This window comes from Lissotriton helveticus, chromosome 5_1 (assembly GCF_964261635.1).
Source record: "Lissotriton helveticus chromosome 5_1, aLisHel1.1, whole genome shotgun sequence".
NCBI classification, from domain to species: Eukaryota; Metazoa; Chordata; class Amphibia; order Caudata; family Salamandridae; genus Lissotriton; species Lissotriton helveticus.
The window spans coordinates 76,476,868-76,501,876 of record NC_136065.1 but is presented as its reverse complement, the minus strand read 5'-3'; the positions used below and the strand labels follow the sequence as shown (position 1 = coordinate 76,501,876).

The 25,009-nt window shown below is 53.6% G+C and overlaps 1 protein-coding gene across 1 annotated transcript; it reads left to right on the top strand.

Moving 5' to 3' along the window:
- The first annotated feature begins 1,249 nt into the window (after positions 1-1,249).
- Positions 1,250-24,542, top strand: POU5F1 (POU class 5 homeobox 1). Its single transcript, XM_078640781.1, has 5 exons — positions 1,250-2,151; positions 15,482-15,593; positions 19,212-19,342; positions 19,575-19,736; positions 23,706-24,542. The coding sequence occupies exons 1-5, from the start codon at positions 1,627-1,629 to the stop codon at positions 23,949-23,951; spliced, it is 1,176 nt and encodes a 391-aa protein (XP_078496907.1). The 5' UTR covers positions 1,250-1,626; the 3' UTR covers positions 23,952-24,542.
- Positions 24,543-25,009: the final 467 nt, after the last annotated feature.

Sequence of the window (25,009 nt, the reverse complement as noted above, 5' to 3'; positions counted from 1 at the left end):
CGATCCTAAAGGATTGCTGCAGCACGTGAAACACCCGGAAGGCCCAGCCACTGACAAACTCCACCGTGGCCCCCAAGACTCGATAATTACCTCTCCCTCCGGCCCCTGATACACCCCTTCACTGCCACCAGCTCCTACACGCCAACTAAACATAGATGGTGAAAGTCACAGAGGTAATCGCATTGCTTTTCCTACCCACATACAGATGCATTCTGGGAGTTGCAGTCCTACACGTCCTGCTCGTAAGCAGGCTTACAAAAGACATGGAGACCGACCCGAGCCCGGCCGGCACGTTCTCCGGCGTACACACTGCAGTCTCTCCTACGGGGACCCCCGCGGGCTCGCGTCAGTTATGTTCCCCTGGCTGCACTCCAGACTGTAGTTGCCTACTTGGCTTCTGGTTACCAGGTGACTTCATATCGCAAATGCACATTGCTTAGAATCCTGCGCTTCCAATTAAAACATGCATTATGGGAGTTGTAGTTTGGGCCATGACACGCGAAAGAGGTGTTTGTGTAAGGAAATATCTTGACAGGGTGGGCTGTGCTCTGGCGCCATGAGCTATGGTGAACCTCCACCGGGGTACGAGGGACCGTGTCGGCCATGCCCCCCCCCCCCTAAAAAAACCCCACTAGAATCTACTGTCGCGGTATCTCCGAGAGAAGGTATCCTTCAAAGGGTGCATTTAATACGTCAGCACCCCCCACCCCCTTGGCCACTGTCCACATACCATCTTTATTGTCCTAAACCGCTTTCTGGGGGTTCAAGTGGTCAGACCAGCTAGGGATGGCCCTGGGGGGTGGGGAGAGGCCTTTGTCAAGGTGGACAAGTAGGGGATGTGTGCAGAGCCAAGTTCTGGCCCTACAAAGATGCCTGAACCCATCGTAGCCCCCCCCCCCAATCCCAACACCTCTCCTATCACAGCACCCCCTCCAGCGGGAAAGTGCCCCATTGTCCGGGCAGAGATGCCAGGAAGCGGCCCCCCAGGGGAGCCATCCAGCCCCCCCTTCGGCCAGCGGTGCAGAGGAGAGGCCCATCACAGGCCTCTTTAGCACGATAATGGCCCTCCCAGGTTGCATTGTGCGGGGCAGATCACTGGAGGCTTCTGTTGGGGTGGGGTGGGGCGGAGGGCAGGTGTGGGGCACGCCCCCCTGCAGACTCCAGAGCTCGCTGCCAGCCCCCAGCAGCCGTGACTTTGAAACATGAGGGGCGAGGAGTTGGTCCCGGGGGCTATTGTCCCTACCCCCACCCCCCGCTGGGGCACTTGCCTGGACATTAGAGGAGCCCCTCGGATTATCCCGCTCAGAACAGGGGGGCGCCCTGCTCTTAAACTGTGGGGCCCCCAATGACTGCAGTTGGCTTTGAAGTATGTGGGGGCTTCAGAGTGTAGGTGGGTGAGGCGCAGATACTGTCAGCCCCCCCAGGGCGGGGGCGGGCCCGCCCCACCAGTGTTGGCCAATGGAAGGGAGGGCCCCATCTGCATGATAAACTGCCCAATCAGGGCCAATTAGGACTCGGAAGAGAGCTGTGTGTTGGGAGTTTGGGGTAGACAGTGCTGAGACTTTTGGGGGACACTGGTGTGAGTTTTGGGGTGATTGGGCCCTGCTTCACGGACACAGGAGAGAGATGGCTGGACACCTGGGGCAAGAGATCGGGCGCCCTGCCTACGGCTTTGCCACGCAGGCCCTGCATCTGGGCACCCCTGGCATCGATGCCAGCGGGCCCGGCTTCTTAACCGAGAGCTATAGCGCCTACCCCGGCTTCAAGGCGGTGGAGTACGGACACGCGGGCGCGGACGGCGAGGCCCGGCCGGGTCCCCACGGCCTGGCACGGGCCTGGTACCCCTTTGCCGAGGCCTGGGCCCCGGTGTACGGGCAGCACGGCCCCGGGGGGTACGAGCCCCACCACCGGGTGGAGGTGAAGGTGGAGCGGCCGGACCGGGAGTCCGGGTACGGGCAGCACCCCCAGCCCTGGGGGGGCTGCTTCGTGCCCCAGCTGGCAGTGCCCCCTTCGGTCCGGGGGTCTTCCCCGGGGGCGAGGGTGCCGGCCCAACCCGTGAGCCCGTCGGATGACAGCCCCCACAGCACGGGCAGCAGCGCCAGCCCCGAGCTGGAGCCCGGGGACCCCCCCAAGGAGGACAGCGGGGACGAGGTGAGTGACCGGTGAGGGGGGGGGGGCGCGTATGGTGGTCTCCTACACTCCGACCCTACTAATCTGGCTTCCCCCGGACCTGCTTGGGTCCCAGCCTCTCACCTGGGCCGCTGCCTCACACCTGCTCACCTGGGCCCCTGCCTCCCACCTGTCCTATGAAGCGTCGTCCCCTATAATTGACCTCACCCATGACCTATGAAATGTCCCCTATTACTGTCCCAAGCCAGCCTCACTCCTGCCCTATGGAGTGTTGTCCCCTCGGACTGTCCCAGGCCACCCTAACCTCTGATCCTGTCCGTGCGTCTGTCCCACGCCAGCGCCGCCACCCTTCTTTGGCTCCTAAACCACCTCAAGGCGCTATGGGAGTAACGGGGACTTTGGAAGTCGGGGTCGAGGAAGGAGTGTTGTGTCTGTAGCCAGACAGCGAGGGTGTAAGGCCGACACCTGCCCCAGAACATGGCTGCTCGGACCCCTGTTCTATGATTGCTATAAAACATGTATCGTGTATTAAGACAAGTAACATGCGAATCTGCGGACGTATGGAACTGATTAGTCTACATTTGTTAGCTCGACCATAGAGGGGGGCACTCAGATGTAACTTATTTGTGGACACTGTATTATTAAACTCTGTCTCGGGTGATACGAAAGTGGTGGCGTTGCCCGTCACGGAGGCAGACCTATCTGCTGCAGCAGGTGCACGACCCGCCCAGGCTTCTTACCTGGCTGCGAGCCTGCGGTGCGGGGGAGTGGGCTCCGTGCAGATCTCTGCAGCAGGTGCATGACCGGCCCAGGTTCCTACCCGGCTCCGAGCCTGCAGCGCAGGTAGTGAGCTTCACGCAGCCTCTGCAGCAGGTGCCTGACCGGCCCAGGCTTCCTACCCGGCTCCGAGCCTGCGGTGAGCTCCATGCAGATCTCTGCAGCAGGTGCATGACCCAACCAGGCTTCCTACCCGGCTCCGAGCCTGCAGTGAGCTCCATGCAGATCTCTGCAGCAGGTGCATGACCGGCCCAGGCTTCCTACCCGACTCCGAGCCTGCAGGGCAGGCAGTGAGCTCCTGCTTTGCAGCAGGTGCATGACCGGCCCAGGTTCCTACCCGGCTCCGAGCCTGCAGGGCAGGCAGTGAGCTCCTGCTTTGCAGCAGGTGCATGACCGGCCCAGGTTCCTACCCGGCTCCGAGCCTGCAGGGCAGGCAGTGAGCTCCTGCTTTGCAGCAGGTGCATGACCAGCCCAGGTTCCTACCCGGCTCCGAGCCTGCAGGGCAGGCAGTGAGCTCCTTGCAGCAGGTGCCTGAACTGTCGCGGCTTTTCTATCCGGCTCCGAGCCTGGGCACTGAGCTCCATGCACACCTCTGCAGCAGGTGCATGACCCACACAGGCTTCTTACCGTGTTCCTAGCCTGCTGCGGGGAGTGGGCTCCGTGCAGAACCCTGTAGCTAGCAGCTCGTGTGTCTTTTTTAAAATGTTTAATTGTTCTAACCTTTCGGCGCCCCAGAGCTTAGAACAGAGTCTGTCCGTCCTAGGCCTCTGGCTCCCTGCCTGGCTCTTCCTCCTTCTGCCCCTCACTGCTCGCGCGCCACATCCTTCTGCCTTGCTTGGCCCATCCTTCTGGCTCGGCTCGCCCCCCCCTCCCCCCTATGTCTGGCTCGGCTCCCCCTTCTGCCTTGCTCTGCTCCCCCCCCCCTCTTCTGCCTGGCTCTGCTCCCCCCCCCTCTTCTGCCTGGCTCCGCTCCCCCCCCCCCTCTTCTGCCTGGCTCCGCTCGCCCCCTCCTTCTACCGCCTGGCTCCGCTCGCCCCCTCCTTCTACCTGACTCGCCTCCCCCGTTTCTACCTGGCTCGGCTCCCCCTTCTGCCCCCCCCCCGTTTCTACCTGGCTCGGCTCCCCCTTCTGCCCCCCCCCCGTTTCTAACTGGCTCGGCTCCCCCTTCTGCCCCCCCCCCCCCGTTTCTACCTGGCTCAGCGCCCTCCCTCCTCCTCCTGCCCGGGCCCTTGCTTGGTTTCGGTTCTGGTTTTGCGTTTTACCCTCTTTTGCTTCAGGTAGGGTTGTAGTGACGTGGAGGGGTAACTGCCGGGAGGGAGGGGGGGGGTAACTGCCGGGAGGGAGGGGGGGGGGTAACTGCCGGGAGGGGGGGGGGGGGGTAAATGCCGGAGTGGGGTGTCCCCGCCGGGTCTGGAACAGGGAAGAACTGGTTGGATCCAAGAAACTGGAAAGGTCCTGTTTGGGGTCTCTGTTTCCATGAGACTTCCGGTGGGGGTAGAGGTCACTTGTATTCTTGAATGCAGGCTGGGGGGGTCGTACTGTGGAATGCAGGCTGGGGGGGGTAGTATTGTGCAATGCAGGCTGGGTGTTTACTTTATTCAAATGTGACAGGGCATTCTTTGCCGGGCTTACTTTTATAGGATCTGGCGCGCTGAGCGGAGGCTGTGACCCCCCCCACCCGTCCCGGAAATATTCATTCTTTGCTTCACCCCCGGGGGTGTTTCTGTGCCCGTCGGCTCCCCCGCCAACCCTGGCTCATAGGTGGTGTTTTAACCTTGCGTTTGACCTCACGCTGGGGTCACGTTCAGACAGACCCGGGGGGAGGGTGGGGATTTGGGTCCCTGGGGCCTGGCATTGCCTCGCGCACTGTTGGCTGCAGGCAGAGGGGCCCCATGGATGCTGAATGACTTGTGCTTGAACCCCCGGCCCATGCCCGTGAGGGCAGTGTTAAGGGTTCACCCATCCGAGGTGTGTGGAACTGACTCCCTCACCCTGACTCTGAGCCTTCCTTGTATGGGGTGTGTTGGGGGTTCCACCTAGGTGTGCGTGGCTGCCCCCCCCCCTCGACTTTGAGCCTTGCTTGCATGGCCTGTGTGGGGGACACCCCACCCAGGACTGGCACTGCACCCCCCCCCGGACTCTAAGCCTCCCCTCTATGGGGTGTTGGGGGTCCCACCCAGGTGTGAGGGACTGCCCCCGGGGAGCTGTCATGGAAGAAAGGGATTGGGTGATGTACATCCATTTATTTTTATTTATTTTGAAAGTTTTGTATAGCGCTAGTATCAGAGCGCTTCACATACAAACCGTGAAAAACAGAAGGGTCTTCCATTACCCAGAAGGCTGACAGTAAGTAAAGGAATACAGCATGACCCCCCCATGCTTTCACAGGACATGGGGGCGCTGAGGGCTCCCCTGGGGGCCGTTGCACCCCACTTGGTCTCGATAGGGTTCGTGTGGGGGGGGGGGGGGGGGGGAGCGGTTATAGAGGGGTCCCTTAGCAACGGGGGATGAATTCGACGTAGCCGTAGATCAGTAAGTTTTATCTCGTTCTCGCGCACAGCAGCCGACGCGCGCTTCGCCCGCCGGGCCTTCCTCAAGGCGCGCGCTTCGCCCGCCGGGCCCTCCTCAAGGCTCACTCATATTCCAGCTCACACCTCGCTTCTCCAATGACCACTGCAGGTAGTTAAGACTCCAACTAAGATCCTCATATATCCACAGTTCTAATTATTGGGTTCTCGTTGTGTTGTCCTTGGAATTATATATAAACATCCCCGCGCTTCGTAATCCTTTATATTGGTCAATGAGGTGGAGCCGTGATAAGTTCCATCGGGCAGTTCACCTTCCGTGTTCACAGCATCTCTGTATCCACAAAGTCCGGGTTTCCCTCCTGGTCGTGGCGTCTTCTGTTCATGGGTGCAGGGGGTGGCCCAGTGTCTTCTGTTCTTGGGTGCAGGGGGTGTCCCTGTGTCTCTTCTGTTCTTGGGTGCAGGGGTGTCCCTGTGTCTTCTGTTCTTGGGTGCAGGGGGTGTCCCTGTGTCTTCTGTTCTTCTGTGCAGGGGTGGTCCTGTGTCTTCTGTTCTTGGGTGCAGGGGTGTCCCTGTGTCTTCTGTTCGTGGGTGCAGGGGTGTCCCAGTGTCTTCTGTTCTTGGGTGCAGGGGGTGTCCCTGTGTCTCCTGTTCGTGGGTGCAGGGGGTGTCCCTGTGTCTTCTGTTCTTGGGTGCAGGGGGTGGTCCTGTGTCTCTTCTGTTCTTGTGTGCAGGGGGTGGCCCCGTGTCTTCTGTTCTTGGGTGCAGGGGTGTCCCTGTGTCTTCTGTTCGTGGGTGCAGGGGGTGGCCCTGTGTCTTCTGTTCTTGGGTGCAGGGGTGGCCCAGTGTCTTTTGTTCTTCTGTGCAGGGGTGGTCCTGTGTCTTCTGTTCTTGGGTGCAGGGGGTGTCCCTGTGTCTTCTGTTCTTGGGTGCAGGGGTGTCCCTGTGTCTAATGTTCATGGGTGCAGGGGGTGGCCCAGTGTCTTCTGTTCGTGGGTGCAGGGGGTGGTCCTGTGTCTTCTGTTCTTGGGTGCAGGGGTGTCCCTGTGTCTTCTGTTTAGGGGTGCAGGGGTGTCCCTGTGTTTTCTGTTCTTGGGTGCAGGGGTGTCCCTGTGTCTTCTGTTCTTCTGTGCATGGGATGTCCCTGTGTCTTCTGTTCTTGGGTGCAGGGGTGGTCCTGTGTCTTCTGTTCGTGGGTGCAAGGGTGGCTCTGTGTCTTCTGTTCATGGGTGCAGGGGGTGTCCCTGTGTCTTCTGTGCAGGGGGTGTCCCTGTGTCTTCTGTTCTTGGGTGCAGGGGTGGTCCTGTGTCTTCTGTTCATGGGTGCAGGGGGTGGCCCAGTGTCTTCTGTTCATGGGTGCAGGGGGTGGCCCAGTGTCTTCTGTTCTTGGGTGCAGGGGGTGGCCCAGTGTCTTCTGTTCTTGGGTGCAGGGGGTGGTCCTGTGTCTCTTCTGTTCTTGTGTGCAGGGGGTGGCCCCGTGTCTTCTGTTCTTGGGTGCAGGGGTGTCCCTGTGTCTTCTGTTCGTGGGTGCAGGGGGTGGCCCTGTGTCTTCTGTTCTTGGGTGCAGGGGTGGCCCAGTGCCTTTTGTTCTTCTGTGCAGGGGTGGTCCTGTGTCTTCTGTTCTTGGGTGCAGGGGGTGTCCCTGTGTTTTCTGTTCTTGGGTGCAGGGGTGTCCCTGTGTCTTCTGTTCATGGGTGCAGGGGGTGGCCCAGTGTCTTCTGTTCGTGGGTGCAGGGGGTGGTCCTGTGTCTTCTGTTCTTGGGTGCAGGGGTGTCCCTGTGTCTCTTCTGTTCTTGGGTGCAGGGGGTGTCCCTGTGTCTTCTGTTTTTGGGTGCAGGGGGTGGCCCTGTGTCTTCTGTTCTTGGGTGCAGGGGTGGCCCAGTGTCTTCTGTTCTTGGGTGCAGGGGGTGGCCCAGTGTCTTCTGTTCATGGGTGCAGGGGGTGTCCCAGTGTCTTCTGTTCTTGGGTGCAGGGGGTGGCCCAGTGTCTTCTGTTCATGGGTGCAGGGGGTGGCCCAGTGTCTTCTGTTCATGGGTGCAGGGGGTGGCCCAGTGTCTTCTGTTCTTGGGTGCAGGGGGTGGCCCAGTGTCTTCTGTTCTTGGGTCCAGGGGGTGGCCCAGTGTCTTCTGTTCGTGGGTGCAAGGGGTGGCCCCGTGTCTTCTGTTCTTGGGGGCAAGGGGTGGCCCAGTGTCTTCTGTTCTTGGGTGCAGGGGGTGGCCCAGTGTCTTCTGTTCTTGGGTCCAGGGGGTGGCCCTGTGTCTTCTGTTCTTGGGTGCAGGGGTGGCCCAGTGTCTTCTGTTTTTGGGTGCAGGGGGTGGCCCAGTGTCTTCTGTTCATGGGTGCAGGGGGTGTCCCAGTGTCTTCTGTTCTTGGGTGCAGGGGGTGGCCCAGTGTCTTCTGTTCATGGGTGCAGGGGGTGGCCCAGTGTCTTCTGTTCTTGGGTGCAGGGGGTGGCCCAGTGTCTTCTGTTCTTGGGTCCAGGGGGTGGCCCAGTGTCTTCTGTTCGTGGGTGCAGGGGGTGGCCCCGTGTCTTCTGTTCTTGGGGGCAAGGGGTGGCCCCGTGTCTTCTGTTCATGGGTGCAGGGGGTGTCCCAGTGTCTTCTGTTCTTGGGTGCAGGGGGTGTCCCAGTGTCTTCTGTTCTTGGGTGCAGGGGGTGGCCCAGTGTCTTCTGTTCATGGGTGCAGGGGGTGGCCCAGTGTCTTCTGTTCTTGGGCGCAGGGGTGGACCAGTGTCTTCTGTTCTTGGGTGCAGGAGGTGGCCCAGTGTCTTCTGTTCTTGGGTGCAGGGGGTGGCCCAGTGTCTTCTGTTCTTGGGTGCAGGGGGTGGCCCAGTGTCTTCTGTTCGTGGGTGCAGGGGGTGGCCCTGTTTCTTTTCTGTTCTTGGGTGCAGGGGGTGGCCCAGTGTCTTCTGTTCGTGGGTGCAGGGGGTGGCCCTGTTTCTTTTCTGTTCGTGGGTGCAGGGTGGCCCTGTGTCTCCTGTTCGTGGGTGCAGGGGTGGGACACGCTGATACTGCGTCACGCTCCGCCGTGCCTGTTCAGCTCTGACGTGCATGTTCATCGGGTTTGTCTTCTGTTTCCCCTCGTTCTCACTGCTTCCTTCATGCGCTTTTCACCCATTTATATGCTTTTCCATACTTTTCCCCCATGTTTTCACTGGTTTCTCCTGCCTTTTCGAGTGTTTGTGTGCCTTCTCCTTGCTTTTTTCCTCTGTTTTTTTTATGCATTCTGCTCATTCCCCCCCCAACCCCGCATCTTAACCGCTCTCTTCTTATTTTTGCCCCAGTTTTTTTGTGTGCATTCTCCTTGCTTTTCCCTTGTTTTCACTGCATTCTCCTTGCTTTTCCCTTGTTTTCACTGCATTCTCCTTACTTTTCCCTTGTTTTCACTGCATTCTCCTTGCTTTTCCCTTGTTTTGTTTTTACTGCATTCTCCTTTCTTTTCCCTTGTTTTCACTGCATTCTCCTTGCTTTTCCCTTGTTTTGTTTTTACTGCATTCTCCTTGCTTTTCCCTTGTTTTGTTTTCACTGCATTCTCCTTGCTTTTCCCTTGTTTTGTTTTTACAGCATTCTCCTTCTATTCTTCGGTGAATAGCCGCGCTCTACAAATCCGAGTTGATTGATTGAGCCTTGTCTTCTAAGTTGAAGTGAAGGCGGATCTGGTGCCCATACGGTCACCTGGTGAGGGGTTGCCCGTTCCAGAGACCGCTGATGTTACCTCAGTTGTACTTAGAAGTGACTTCAGCCAGTTAATCACTAAAACCTCGAGTGATGGCATGGGCAGGCAACTGGAAGCAAATGGGTACAGAAGGGTACCTCTGCACGGCACATAGGGGTGCTGGAGCCCAGGAGCCTCATGGGAGGTTCCTGGAAACCGTGTCGGCACCCCGTTAGTCCTTCGCGCGGTTGTGGGCCTGAACAACCGGGGGCTTGCCTTGTTGCACTCCGCCCTAAAAGGGGCGTGCGTTATAAGGGACCAGGTGTCACGTGATCCAGGAGGAGGGTCACCAGAAGGGGCAGCACAGATGGGGTTCGCCCCTGTGCTGCGTGGCTCATCAGGCGGGCAGGTGGCGAGAATGCTGCCTGCCCTTGGATCGCCTGTAAGATAACCCACCATATTACAGAACGTTGTATGTAATAAACCTGCAGCAGTTTTTCCCAAAACAAATCTGTGTGGTGTGTACTTATTTGCACGCATGCCATGTGCTTGGGGGTGGGGAGTGTTGCCATGATGGTACTATGAGCCTCGTCTTCTAAGTTGAAGTGAAGGCGGATCTGGTGCCCATACTGTCACCTGGTGGGGGGTTGCCCGTTCCAGAGACCGCTGATGTTACCTCAATTGACTTCAGCCAGTTAATCCCCAAAACCTCGATTGATGGCATGGGCAGGGGCCATAACATGTGTATTTGTAAAGCGCACGTTCACCCCAATCGGGGTATCTTGGCGCTGAATAACCGATGTTTATTGTTACCCAACTCAATGGTACTCATTTTATCAACCTCTGAAGGATGAAAGGCTGAGGGGACCTGCTGGTATTTGAACCTGTGACCATGGGGCCGAACACAGGCCCGTGCGGTGGATGCATTTGTCCAGTCTGCCACCAGACCAGGGATTGATCTAAGCGGTTGTGTTATGGTACGGATATGTGTATAGCACCCATGAGGGTATCCTGCCGCTTAGCAGGAGTGAGCTATTCTAAGAGCCACATTTTCAGCTTCTTGCAGCATTCCAGCAGCGACGACGAGGCTTTGATGTGGTATGGGGGGGCCGCTCCAAGCATTAACCACATCGCTGCAGCGGCTATTCTGCTGCATCGCTAAGGGGGCGGGGGGTCGCGGCGGGCGCATGCTGGTGACAGAACCGCTCCGTCACCAGCCGCGGTTGAGCTGTGCTCATGACGGAGCGGTTCCGCCATAGCCCCGCCCGCTTAATAGAACGCGCCGCACAGGTGTGAAATCAGTACCGCGCAGGCGCGTCGGGCGGGCCATGACGGAACCGCTCCGTCACCAGCACAGCGCCACAGCGGCTGATGACGGAGCGGTTCCGTCATCAGCATGGAACCGGTTAAGAGTGGCGAAGGGTAAACTCGACCCCCCGTCTGTCCTTTGAAGGCGTTGGGTGTGTGTGCCTAGCAGGGGAGGGGTCTGGCTGGTTGGTGGAAGGAGATGTAAGTAATCGAGTAGGCTGAGCAGTGTTCTTGAACCCGGCGCGCCCCTGTACCAGGAGCAGTGTAGTTCCCTGAGGTGCGGTGTGAGCTCTGTGGGAGGTGTTGAGTTCGATCCAGTTGCCCAGTTCTGTATGGTTTATAGTCTCCTGGTGAGTTGCGGCGGATCCGGGTGTAGAGGGCGTGCCCCTAGTTTAGTCTGCTGGTGATGGGTGTGAGTGACAGTTTTCCTGGTGTTGCTGGGTGGGGGGCGGGACATTTGGACACTTTGGGGCATATTACCAAGGGTGGCGATGGGCAATCATCGCCGGTTTAGCGGCCTTTTTCGGCCGCTGAGCGGCGATCATTCTATCGCTCTATTAGCAAGCTGTCATTAACTGATGTTAGCGACAGCTTTTAGGCAATAGCGAGCAGTTTGGGGCCCGCTTTGCATGTCAACGATATTTATCGCTAATGACATGCAAAGTGGGCGTACCCAACCTGTTAGCGACTGAAAGCAGTCGCTAACGTCGCTATCGCCTATTAGCAAGGCAGGCGTAGCGATGGAAATATTCCCGCTATCGCCAAAAACCCAACGCCTGCTCAGACCAGTTCTTAGCCAGCCATGTTATCCAATGGGAGGTGGATAACATGGCTAAGAGCATTTCGTCGCTAATGCGTGAATATCGCTGTATTCTAAGCGATATTCAGGCATTTCGCCGCTATAGCCGGAAAATTTAGTGCTTTGGAGATAAACGTTGCTAATAGCAAGTTTTCTCAGCGATAAATTCTAGCGACGCTCAGCGATTTAAAAAAAAAAAACAAAAAAAAAACATATGCCCCTTAGTTCAGTAGTTTTGGCTGTGGACGCACAGCTGTGACATGACCTGTCCAGTTTGTTGTGGGTGATGAGGCCAAGGTGGGCGCTAGATGTGGGTCAAAAGTCGGCCGGGCACCAAGTGGAATTTCACGTGAGTTGGTTTTTCCGAATGTCACTTATTAGAATCCCATCCTTATGTGCACTCAATATATTTTCCCAAACAATTAGGAATTCCAAACTGTTTCATGAATCATTTGTAGTGTTTTATTCACTGTTTCATTTCATTGGTAAATAATCATTTAGTGCATTTATTGCAAATTTTCACTCTTGTTTTCAGAGCATAACACTGTTCCTTTTTTAAATACATCCAATGCATTTCGGGGCCATGTTGCGCCCCTTCATCAGGGAAAGGATAGTGTTTTCAAATTAGCGTTAAGGTGAGTCTGAAATGGAGGTTCTGGAGTTCTGCCAAAGGCGTTCCGTTCACCAGTGCTGGTTAGGGCATGACCTCACGTTTTTCCTGTGATAATTTAACGCCGAGGGACACCTGACGTTACTTGTGTGGCACCAACAAACTCAACGAAGTTTTTGAATATTTAATCAACTCGCTGTGCACCCAAGCACACTGTATTTATACTTATTAGAATCCCAAATAGTTCTTGAATTTGTCAATTTCCTTTATTTTAACGGGCCTTCTTGTAGCCCTAACTGGTCAGGCATGCGATTAGGGGCCGCTTTGTCTTCGGCGGAGGATAGGAGGGGGCAGTATCCGTACAACCTTCACCGGACCTCTAGGGCCTGGTCAAAGAGGGACATGGCGGAAGCGCAGCCCCCAGTCCCTTAAACCAGGGCTTCGGGGCACGTTCGCTGAAGCGCCATCCAGCGTCCGGGTGGCAGGCTGGCTTCCATGCGCTGCCTCTGCATTGCGGCGGCTCGGACGGGGCAGATGGGGGCAGTGCTGTGGATCTCGGTGCAGGATGCCCCTGTTCATGCCCTCCTTTGGTATCGACTTCCGGGTGATAAAAGCCCTCCGCTCTCCAGACTGGCATGCCCGGGGCTCGCGAGGCTCTCATTCTTCCCCCTATATATCTCAGATTGACGGATCTACCGCCGCACCTGTGAGCCCCCGGGTCCTAGCGCCGCCGCAGGGTCTGCTGTGCGCTCTCAAAACCGTGGAGTGCTTGACCATGTGTGTCAGTGTGATAGCTTTGCACCGGTGTACTCAGAGCAACAACCACCCGCCACCCCCTCCCGCCCCCAGGATCTGCTACTATAATCACACCTGTTAACTCAGGGCCTGAGCCCCAAGCCGACTCCCCTCTCAGAACCTGTAGCTATATCACACCTGTGCACTCTCAGGGCCTGACCCCTCCCCTATCTGCTCGTATAGCCTCACCTGTGCACTCTCAATCAATCAAACAAATTTGTATAGCGCGCTACTCACCTGCTGGGGTCTCAAGGCGCTGGGGGGGGGGGAGGGAGAGAGTCGTTACTGCTCAAACAGCCAGGTCTTGAGTTGTTTCCTGAAGGAGAGACGGTCCTGGGTCAGCCGTAGGTGAATGGGGAGGGAGTTCCATGTCTTGGCCGCCAGGTAGGAGAAGGATCTTCCTCCGCTGGTGATTCTGCGAATTCGTGGGACGGTGGTGAGGGCGAGGCTGGCGGAACGTAGCTGGCGGGTGGGAGTGTAGAATGCGAGGCGGCTGTTGAGGTATTTCGGTCCCATGTCGTGGAGAGCATTGTGTGCGTGGGTGAGGAGTCTGAACGTGATCCTCTTGCTGACGGGGAGCCAGTGCAGGTCTTTCAGGTGGGCGGAGATGTGGCTGCGGCGCGGGATGTCCAGGATGAGTCGTGCTGAGGCGTTCTGTATGCGCTGGAGTCTTTTCTGGAGTTTGGCTGTGGTTCCCGCATAGAGGGTGTTCCCGTAGTCCAGTCGGCTGGTGACGAGGGCCTGGGTGACCGTCTTCCTGGTTTCGGTGGGGATCCACCGGAAGATCTTTCGGAGCATGCGCAGGGTGTTGAAACAGGATGACGAGACTGCGTTGACGTGCTTGGCCATTGTGAGGGAGGAGTCCAGGATAAAGCCCAGGTTGCGTGCATGGGTCTCCCCCGATGGGTCATGACTCTCACAGTCTGGGTCTGAACCAGACTCCTTCTCAGGACCTGCTCTCAGGACCTGTTCACTCAGGGCCTGACCGCCCCCTCCCCCCTTAGGATCCGATCCTGTATTCACACCTGTGCACTCTTAGGTCCTGACCCCCTCCTCACCCCCTTAGGGGTTGGCAGCCTGGATTTTCTTACCAAGAAACGGCAAGTTGTTCAAAACTCGGCGGCCAGACTTCTTATGGGCCTAACGGCAAGGCACAGTGTGCGCACTTTTTTGCGCTCTTTACATTGGATACCAGTCGATTCCCGTGTGAAATTCAAAATGCTAACAATTGCACATAGGGCCCTCTATGGGCTAGGTCCCATTTATTTGCAGAAAAGGTTTGCTTTTTACACACCATGAAGACAGCTGCGCTTGTCTGGCCAGCTGCTGATGCCGACCTGTAGGTTTTACTGACAAAGACTTGGCGGGAATTCCTTTGTGCGCAAAGCCAGTATGGCTTGCAATACGTTGCCTTTGGCTCTTCTGGGCACTCAGGACCCTTTGTTGTTCAAGAAAAAGCTGAAAACACAGTTTTAGTCTTTGATTTGTGTGCATTGGTCTTTCTGAGGCTAGCGCCGGGATACTTCCGAGTAGCTGTGCGCTACATAAATTAAATATAACATAACATAAGATAAGATCCTATATCGACACCTGCACACACTCGCAGAGCCTCACCCCCCACCTTAGGATCAGACCCTGTGTCCACACCGTGTACTCTCAGGGTTTGAGTCCCTTTTATTTCCATCCTGTGAATCTCTGCACACAGTGTCGGTCCCTGTCTCCCACTAAAGCCAGGGCCTCTACAGGAGCACTTTAAATCTGACCGTCCCTCACCCCACCCAGGGAGTTATTGGGGTCTGACTTCAGCTATGGGTTTACTCTGCCATCTCTGTGTGAACTCCTGAGGTTGGGGGTGTGGGGTTTGACTTGGGGTTGCCCCCGGAGTCTAGGGGTTGTCTCTAAGTCTGTGAGGTCTTGAGGGGGTGATGTTTGGTTTGAGGTCACACATGTGAATTAGTCTGTTTCCCGCTCTTTGTTTCTGGCAGGACACGCCCACCTCTGGAGTCTAGGGGTTGTCTCCAAGTCTGTGAGGTCTGATCGGGCGTGTTGGGTGTGGTTGGGGGCGCACATGTGAACATGTGACTCACTCTCTTTTCCCGCTCTTTGTTTCTGGCAGGACACGCCCACCTCAGGGCTCTGGGGCTGTGTCTAAGGTTGTGAGGTCTTGAGGGGCGCGTGGGGTGTGGTTGGGAGGCGCACATGTGACTCACTCTCTTTTCCCGCTCTTTGTTTCTGACAGGACACACCCACCTCAAGACTCTAGGGGCTGTGTCTAAGGTTGTGAGGTCTTGAGGGGTGCGTTTGGTGTGGTTAGGGCGCACATGTGAACATGTGACTCACTCTCTTTTCCCGCTCTTTGTTTCTGGCAGGACACGCCCACCTCAAGACTCTAGGGGCTGTGTCTAAGGTTGTGAGGTCTTGAGGGGTGCGTTTGGTGTGGTTAGGGCGCACATGTGAACACGTGACTCACTCTCTTTTCCCGCTCTTTGTTTCTGACAGGACACGCCCACCTCAAGACTCTAGGTGCTGTGTCTAAGGTTGTGAGGTCTTGAGGGGTGCGTTTGGTGTGGTTAGGGCGCACATGTGAACACGTGACTCACTCTCTTTTCCCGCTCTTTGTTTCTGACAGGACACGCCCACCTCTGGAGTCTAGGGGTTGTCTCTAAGTCTGTGAGGTCTGATCGGGCGTGTTGGGTGTGGTTGGGGGCGCACATGTGAACATGTGACCTAGTCTCTCTTTTCCCGCTCTTTGTTTCTGGCAGGACACGCCCACCTCAGGGCTCTGGGGCTGTGTCTAAGGTTGTGAGGTCTTGAGGGGCGCGTGGGGTGTGGTTGGGGGGCGCACATGTGACTCACTCTCTTTTCCCGCTCTTTGTTTGACAGGACACACCCACCTCAGGAGAGCTGGAGCAGTTCGCGAAGGAGCTGAAACACAAGCGCATCACCCTGGGCTTCACGCAGGCAGACGTGGGGCTTGCCCTCGGGGCGCTGTACGGTGAGCATCCTGACGCAGCACGCACCCGACCAATCACAGTGGTGCACTCTTCCTTTCTCACAACTGTTGTATATTTATGCCTCCCTTCCAACCTTCTTGGAGCAGAACATCTTTTACCCCACATAGAAGTCCATCTTTGGCATTGTTCACCCTAAGAATTGCCCTCTTGCCTCATCTTGCTGATGCGTTTCGGTGGCGCATTGCCCCTGTGAGTTATTGGGATGAGCTGGAATATTGGGCTGGAATGTAGTATTATTGCCCTCAAGCATTTGCCCTGGAGCGTTGCTCCTGTGGATCTTTAGGCTTAAGCATTTGGGCTGGAGCGTTGCTCCCTTTGTGTCTGTGGAGTTAAGCGTTTGCGCTGGAGCAATGCTCCTTTTGGGTTTTTGATATCAAGTGTTTGCGCTGGAGCGTTCCTCCTGTGGGATTTTGATATCAAGTGTTTTGGCTGGAGCGTTGCCCTTGTTGGGTCTTTGGGCCCAAGTGTTTGCGCTGGAGCGTTCCTCCTGTGGGATTTTGGGCTCAAGGGTTTGCGCACGTGCCTTACTCCCTTTGGGTGTTTGGTATCAAGCGTTTGGGCTGGAGCGTTGACCCTGTTGGGTCTTTGGGCCACACGTTTGGGCTGGAGCGTTGACCCTGTTGGGTCTTTGAGCTCACAAGTTTGGGCTGGAGCGTTGACCCTGTTGGGTCTTTAGGCTCAAGTGTTGGCGCTGGACCTTTTCTCCTCTGGGGTCTTTGGGCTTAAGTGTTTGCACCGGAGCGTTGCTCCCATCGTGTTTTTCGTATCATGTGTTTGGGCTGGAGCGTTGACCCTGTTGGGTCTTTGAGCTCATGTATTTGGGCTGGAGCGTTGACCCTGTTGGGTCTTTGAGCTCACGCGTTTGGGCTGGAGCGTTGACGCTGTTGGGTCTTTGAGCTCACACGTTTGGGCTGGAGCGTTGACACTGTTGGGTCTTTGAGCTCACGCGTTTGGGCTGGAGCGTTGACGCTGTTGGGTCTTTGAGCTCACGCGTTTGGGCTGGAGCGTTGACGCTGTTGGGTCTTTGAGCTCACACGTTTGGGCTGGAGCGTTGACCCTGTTGGGTCTTTGAGCTCATGTGTTTGGGCTGGAGCGTTGACCCTGTTGGGTCTTTGAGCTCACGCGTTTGGGCTGGAGCGTTGACGCTGTTGGGTCTTTGAGCTCACACGTTTGGGCTGGAGCGTTGACACTGTTGGGTCTTTGAGCTCACGCGTTTGGGCTGGAGCGTTGACCCTGTTGGGTCATTGAGCTCACGCGTTTGGGCTGAAGCATTGCCCCTGTTGAGTCTTTGGACTCGAGCATTTGCGCTGGAGCGTTGACCCTGTTGGGTCTATGGGCTCACACGTTTGGGCTGGAGCGTTGACCCTGTTGGGTCTTTGGGCTCACACGTTTGGGCTGAAGCGTTGACCCTGTTGGGTCTTTGGACTCGAGCATTTGCGCTGGAGCTTTGCTCCTGTGGGGTCTTTGGGCTTAAGTGTTTGCGCCGGAGCGTTGCTCTCTTTGGGTCTTTGGTATCAATCGTTTGGGCTCGAGAGCTGCCCATGTTTGGTCTTTAGGGGCAAGCATATGGGCTGGACTGTTGCTCCTGTTGGGTCTTTGGACTCGAGCGTTTGCTTTGGGATGTTGATCCCGTTGGGTCTTTGGGTTGGAGCTTTGCTACAGTTGGGTCTTTGGGCTGCAGAGTTGCCATGGTCTGGTTGCGTGATATGCAATGAGGACAATGTTTGCACTAAACACAATGTTGACCAATGTGGTGTGACCAAAATCGGTTGCTCCAATTCAAACACTTGAGCATTAACCATATTAGGGCAGCTTAATCTCAAGGCCCTGACCACAGTGGTGTGATTTCTTCTGAAATAAGAGGTTTTATATCCATAATTCAATGCTCTTCACTCCTATGGGGTAAACTTTACCTCAACAAAGTAAGTTGTGTCTTATGACACCTTTTGATGTACGGTACAAATTCTTAAGTAGAAGAAAACTGATTTTTCTTATTGTATCCAGTACTTTTGGCTGTCTAGTTATGGACTCATTGGACCAACGAATTGGCCATGTTGGGTTATTAGAGCAAAAGCGTTGGCTGTTTAGCCCGTAACGTTTGCCACCTTGGTTGCAGTTATGGCTGCTCACGCCAGGTAGACGCGGTGAAATTGTAGCCCCAAAAGGGTATGTTTGGGTTGGGGAGAAACGCCTTGTCAGGGAAGAATTGATATGCATCCTACAGATGTTCAGGCACCGGTACTCTGCCTTTTGGGATGAGGAGATGGGCGTCGTGGGGCGTTGGCCATTTGGGATGGACAGTTGACGTTCGATCTGGTTGGACAGATGACCCTGTAGGCGATTTGAGGCAGATAGTTGACCCTGGTGGGATTCAGGTTGTAGAGTTTAACCACTTGGCTCACAAAGCTGGAGCACTAAGCGTATCTGGTCTCTGTATATTAACAAGTTTCTGAAGTTTAGGACAGCATTGAAAAATAAAGTTTTTAGGTCTCACATAGGGCAGCGCTTGTGCTGTCTCTACAAGACATGCTGTATCCATGATATGTGCTTTAAAAACTCCACCCATTTCAAGGTCTACCCCTGTTACATGTGGTGTGATTCAACTTGTGAGCACTATTTCTTTCTTTAACCTGTCGCTCGTGGTTTACAGAGCTCTGTTGTAAAAAGGGCTGTCAATCTTGCCCTTATCTTGCCATATTTGCTGTGCATTCAAAGACCAAGGTCCGTTTTAGCTGCAGCCTCCTCCGTCCTGCTTTTGTAATGCATGGCCTTCCTATGGCTGCTGTCTCCTTCATCTCAGATCTCAACGAAGCATTTGCAATGCAATAGGTCTCGCATTGTAAGAGTTTGAGCTATTGGGATTGTAAATGACAATGCCTGCCTTTTATTTATGTGTTTTGAAATCCTGCACTTTGTGCTTATAGTTGTTGCTTATGAGAAGCAAGGCTGGCAATAACTGCACCTTTTTTCCTGCCAGCCCTGCTTCTAAAACGCAAGTACTATATATATACAAAGTGTGTGTTTATGCACCGCTTGCAGGTTTTCAAAACACATAAATAAAAGGCATTATCATTTACAATACCAATAGCTCAAACTCTCGCAAATGCAAGACCTATTGAATTGCAAATGCTTGTTTATTCTTATAAAGACTTGTGTAGCACTCTGATGCCCAGAAGCGGGTCGTTTAACGCTCAATGAGACCATGAGGGCAACCTAAGCTTGACATCGAAGGTTAATCCTGTTTATTGGCTTAGGCTGGGTCACTGGTTGTGTTAAGCTGTTTAGGCCACAGAGGGTAGGATTAATCAGCCTGCTTGTTTTTGGTTTTATGTGGGTTGCTTGGGCTGCAGAGGTCCTCTTGGATCATTTGCGATAGACACATCAACATGTTTGCTATTTGGTTCATAGCCTAAGATTTTAGCAGATAATCGAGCCTGTTTGCAAGAGTGTTAGCTTGATATCACAGGCGCTTTACTGTTCACCGCTTTGTTACTGCGTTTGACAGGGGTTGTCCATTAAGTCCCCGTAAGTCTTCCCTTATTTAACACTCTCCCCCCAATTTTCTCTGTAATTCACTGATGCTCTGTTTCTTAATCCAGGGAAGATGTTCAGCCAGACGACCATCTGCCGGTTCGAAGCCCTGCAGCTGAGCTTCAAGAACATGTGCAAGCTGAGGCCGCTCCTCCAGCGCTGGTTGGTGGAGGCCGACACCAACGAGAACCTACAGGAGGTAAATGGCACCTGCATGAGGAACCATCTAGTGCAGGTCGCATGCCCTTGGCATGGGACTGCTTTCGAAGCATCCTGGTACGGATACAGCTGCCCCTCTCTTCGAGACCCTTCCCGTTACTATGTAGGACCACCAATTCGCTGACCCTTCAGTGATGGCGTTGCCATCCATTCTGTGGGGGAGGAGATCTTCATCCTTTACAGTTTTTTTTGTCTCTCCTTTCCTTCTGTAGCTTTGCAATGTGGAGAACGCTCTGCAGCAGGCGCGGAAGAGGAAGCGGACCAGCATCGAAAACAATATCAAGGGCAGCCTGGAGTCTTTCTTCCTCAAGTGTCCAAAGCCGTCCCTGCAAGAGATCAATCAGATCTCTGAGGAGCTCAACCTGGAGCGAGATGTAAGTGGGGTTTACCTGATCCAGGCTGGGCAGGTCTGTAGACCTCTGGGTTGACGGGGGGGGCTGCTGCACAGTGGTAGGCTACTTAACTTGGAGCAAGAGATAAGTGGGCGTTGAAGGATCTCTGTGCAAGGTACTCAAAGAACTGCTGCCCAGTTCGCTTTGGAAGGCGACCAGCTGGCTGCCCTTGTGCTGGCTGCAAATCACTCAGTTAGACTGTGTGCAGCTGTTAATCGAGGTTTCTGGTTTCAAATCTCTCGACTTCTGGATTTATGTTTAATCATTGGTCAAGCGTACCCATAGAAATTAGAACTGACTTCAGGTGGTGGCAAGAATACAGTTCATTTGCCCGTGCTTTATATTGGAAGGCCACCCTGGTCAAGCCTTACCTGTAATAACATCCTAAGTGTCAGCTTGTTCATTTTTATTTGAATACTTTAGGAGAGAAAGATGAGGGCATGCTCTCTTAGCTGTGGATATGTTTATTTGTGAAATGGCCAGTCCTGCTTCGAGCACAAGTCATGGACACTTCCAAACAATACTTAAACTCTTTAAAAAAAATGTTTAAATGTTGCTGCAGTTACATCTATGTACCTGTGCCTGAACATCTGTAGGATGCATATCAATTCTTCCCTGACAAGGCGTTTCTCCCTAACCCAAACATACCCTTTTGGGGCTACAATTACACCAAGTCTACCTGGCGTGAGCACATCTGCCGCTAGTCTCTTTGACTTGTATCTGCTTTTTGTGTTCAAATCAGCAAACGTCTCACATGCCCCCGATTAAGAAACCTCTTTACATTCACCCTGTCAAAAATGTTATAGAACAGCCAGATTGTTGTCCCTTATTAATATACCCCAAAAAGGTCCTGCGGAGGGTTCTGAGAGGAGGCTGGTAAAAGCGCAGGATTGTCCAAAGAGTATGCTGGCTCGCTGAAGCGTCAACTGGATGGTCGATGAGTTTGGCAACGAAGTCCTAGAGGGCTGTGTGCACCTCACTCTCCTCTATCAGCCCTCTGGACTATCTGCTGGCTAAATCCATGGACATGCCTCAGCCAAAAGCTATTTTATCTTGGGCGGTTGGAAGAAATCCCATAAGCATGAGCATTTTCTAACCAAGAATCTTGATCTACTTTTGGGGACCGTCGAGGCGGGAAAGAGAAACTGTATGAGATCGGCTGTCGTCACATGTATGCTGACTACAACCTGCTCTGGGACAGAGGTGGACCTGGAACAGCACATTTTCTGCCAGTCGTTTAGCACTGGATGAAACTCTATTGGCTCGGTCTCCGCGACGATCAAATCGATCCTGCGGTTGGGCCTGGTGGATCCATCAACGTCTCCTGTACTTGGCCGACACTTTGTGCAGATCACTAAGATCAAGAGAGAAGACCTGGTTCTTGTACTGAGGCGCTGACAATAACTTCCATCCTGTAGGAGCTACTTAAAGAAACGCTTACATGGTCAAGATTCCACAGGTATTTAATATACGTGATCACTGGAAACATGGGCTGGCCAGCTTCAAGTGCTGCGAGGCCTCCGGGTAGTTACGCGCTATATAAGTGCAATTTTTCATTTCATTTCATTCATGTCCCATTTGAAGAATTCTCATTCGGTCTTTTTATACACAAAAACCACAAGGTGTGTTAACACATGTCCAATAGCAGTGTATATGTATCAAGGACCCCCTGAATTAATGAATCTTACAATTCCTAGGCCAGGGAAATATACAAGAATGAAAAATAACAACCTAGGACATTTAAATGTCCTAGGTTGTTATTTTTCATTCTAACACATGTCCAATATCCAATCGTGTTACAGTAAAAGGTAATTTCTTTCCTATTATGGACAAATACTTGGCGTGTTGCTGATCGAAAGATCAAAATGTTACTTTGCTGTGATTGGTTAGATGCTTAATGGTTGTGTAACCCTACACAACCATTAAGCATCTAACCAATCACAGCAAAGTAACATTTCGTGCTGGCAGCGTGTTACAAGATGACCACAAGCATGGTCTTCACGTTACTCAAGTGGTTGTGATTTTCCAAGGCGTAAAGAAAATGATTTTCACAATCCCTGTCCAATCCAGTGCAGGCTCTTGGCCTCAGATCTATGTGGACATCTGGGTATCTGGCTGTTTCTGGGCTGAAGAGGACACTCGTGTCGCATGAGACGTCCTTCAGCAAGCCTTGTGTTACAAGATCTTCAGATGGGTGAATTAGTGTATTTGCAGTTACTAGACTCCTGTGCACATTTTGCAGGCCCTGTTATCACTGTAAATGTAATTTAATGTACATTGATACTTGTATAGCGCACTACTCACCCGCAAGGGTCTCAAGGCGCTTGTACGAATACCGCTGTGGAACCCATCCTGGCTTTCCCTGTGGGGTGTTCACTCCTGGGCACCCCCAAGGTGGAGGCCAGGCATCCTTAGCGTTGTGGGGGCCGTTGTGGAGATTAAGCAAGCTATTGCCCAGAGTTGCAGAGTGGGAACTCCATGATTGGAATAGGCACCGAGGCGAGAACTATCAGGTCCGTGGAATTTTTGAGCTCAAGACCCGCCGAGGCGGGGAATTGAACCCTGGTCCCGGGCTAGACCTCTGCATCAGGGTCTGCCGCTCTAACCATTGAGCCACACTTCTCCACTCACTGAGTATCTATCACAGGATAAGACTTACAAAATGGATTCCAGACCATACAAACCTGGATTCTTACTCCATAGCCTGGGCCTTGGCATGGCCCACGCCTAGCTGCACTGCGATAACACACTCCACAGGATGGCATTTCCAAATAGTGTAAACTTATATGGGCTTGCTCAGTCTCAAGAGTCAACCCCATTTCCTTCCACCTGCCCTCAACCTTACACCAGGTCCCTGACTGCAAGATCCACTTAAAACGCTGTTCCTGGTTAACAGACAGTTACATAACTGGGCTCTACCTTAAAGCTAAATATAAAGATGATGAAACTGCATCACTGGCTGGACAATGGGTGGACGGCTGAAGGGTGCCAATGGCTGGCCAAGGGAGTACGATTGATTGATCGAGGAAGGGATGGTCAGCCGTTTGCTAAAGGAGATCGAATGACTAGTTGAGTCCCAGTGGGCATCGGCTCGCGGAGGGAGTCCTAGTTATTGGTCCAGTATATGATGTCCAGTTGCTGGCTTACTAATGGTTGGCAATGGCCAGGTGGCCCGGGGTGCACAATTGGCCACACAGACTTCAGCCCGAGAGCCTCATAACCAGTTTGAGTCTAGCCTGTTAAAATAATTACGACCAAGAGGAGGGAAGCGTAGACAAGAGATGGCGAAGTTGCATTTCACCAAAATGCCTCATGAGCTGTGAAAGGGAGAGCTGGAGAAGCTAAGACTAGAGGTCGATGGAGGTGCCGTGTAAGAAGCAGTTGATCCTGAACATGATCATTGTTCTAGGATCCTCTAGGAGCTGCTCTGTGTTCTCGAAGTAATATCTGGTCAACGAAATCCCTCTGTGGCTCACAGATGCCCGGTTACCTGCATGAGCTGGTATGATCTCCAGCTCAATGCTTTGTTTATTCATTGGTCCACCACTGCACAAGGATACCCTGGTCCCTGTATTCTGCTCTGTGATCTCCATACTTTGTCCTGAAGAAGATCCTTTAAATGTTCTCCTTGGGTTTGAAACATCAACATGATAACTAGTGATTCAAGATAACTCAACAGACCGTTCACCTTTGAACAACTACCTGCTATAGCTATATCGTGAGCTTTAAAAAAAAATTATACCTCTTGTCCCTCTTTGCAGTGGTTTCTTTCTTCCACCTGTTCTAAGTAACTAAGAAAGCACAGATTAAATATTTACATATTTGCACATTTTAGGGCTCTTGCATTTTTTCACATATTGTTTAGGAGCATTCATTGAGTTTTAGACCTAAGTGTCCAAACTATTCATAAATATGTTCCAAACTGAACTAACTTTCACCCCTTCCTTCCAGGTGGTCCGCGTATGGTTCTGCAATCGGCGCCAGAAAGGCAAGCGCAGCATCTGCCGGGACGAGTACGAGAATTTCCAACAGTACCCCGGGATGCCACAGCCCGGATCTCAACCCATGAGCCATCTGCCCAACTCCTATGTGACGCAAGGCTACAATGGCGCCACCTTCGCCTCCGTCTACATGCCGCCCTTCCACGACGGCGAGGTGTATTCGCAGGTCATGAGCCGGCCCATGCACTCCACTTGAGTTTGGGGGGGGGGGGGCACCATTGACATTTACGAACTGGCAAACGTCAGCCAAACCCCCTTCCAATGGACAGGGAGGGGGGAATCGGAAAGCAATCTGAGTAAATATCTCCATTTTAAGAATGTGGGTATCTGCTCCAACGCCGACTAGTCCAAGTTGAGTTTTGGGGATCACCAGGAGTTGGACACTTTTATGGATTATTTTTATTTTCTTGCTTCTCCAAGGGATGAATTGCTGTTTTACAGTGCACAGTAAGACCAGTGGGCACAAGAATATGTATTTGTTTTTTTATTGTAAAATACTTTTGATTTACAAAAAAAATCCATTGAATGTGTTATTGCTTTATATGCTGTAAAGAAGTTAGGGGGCATGGTCGGTGTCTGTGTGTGGCGCGGAGGGGGGTGGTGGGAGGCTGCTAGAATAGGGTTGTACGTTGAAGGATTCCAGATTTCTGCTGGAGGAAGGAAGGGGATGACCAGCTGCTTGTGGAGCAGTGGACTGGAGCTGCACCCCTAAAGGGGTTGCGACAGTTTTGTATGGCTTTAGATTGTGGTTATTGGGGGGCGGGGGTCAGTACAGTGTCTTGTATGCCCTCTGTTTGTGGGTGAAGTACAGTATTAGGAGTCCCCTCTGTGCCATGGCTGTGCACACCATCTCTAGGAGAGGGACTTCCTGCCCTTTGGGCCACAGGTGCTCCCTCGGATGTGGCATCCCCTATCCGTCTGTGGGGTCTCCGTCACGTGGATTCTTCCTGTCCTGGGACAGTATGTCGTCTATATAGAGGACTATCTTTGTGTGTTAATTGTCGTCAGTGTACAGCTTCCATTTCTGTATCACTAGAGGGTATGATTCTGTCGTCAGCATTTAGCGAGGTCACTGTGGAGCGCAGGCTCGTCGTACCCTACTGTTTCCGCAACACTAACAGATAATCTGTCGAAGGCCCTTTTCATTGGCACGTGCTGCCTCCCTGAACTACTTAGGTAAAATAAACTCTTTAATCGCCCCATAGCACCCAACTTCTACAGACAGGACTAACTGCAAAACCAAATTCTCTTGTG

Excerpts from the sequence above, each read along its gene's own strand:
- POU5F1 (XM_078640781.1), top strand. The coding sequence starts at position 1,627 with ATGGCTGGACACCTGGGGCAAGAGATCGGGCGCCCTGCCTACGGCTTT. Across the intron at positions 2,152-15,481 it reads AGGAGGACAGCGGGGACGAG|GACACACCCACCTCAGGAGA; the intron begins GTGAGTGACCGG and ends TTTGTTTGACAG. Across the intron at positions 15,594-19,211 it reads TGCCCTCGGGGCGCTGTACG|GGAAGATGTTCAGCCAGACG; the intron begins GTGAGCATCCTG and ends TTCTTAATCCAG.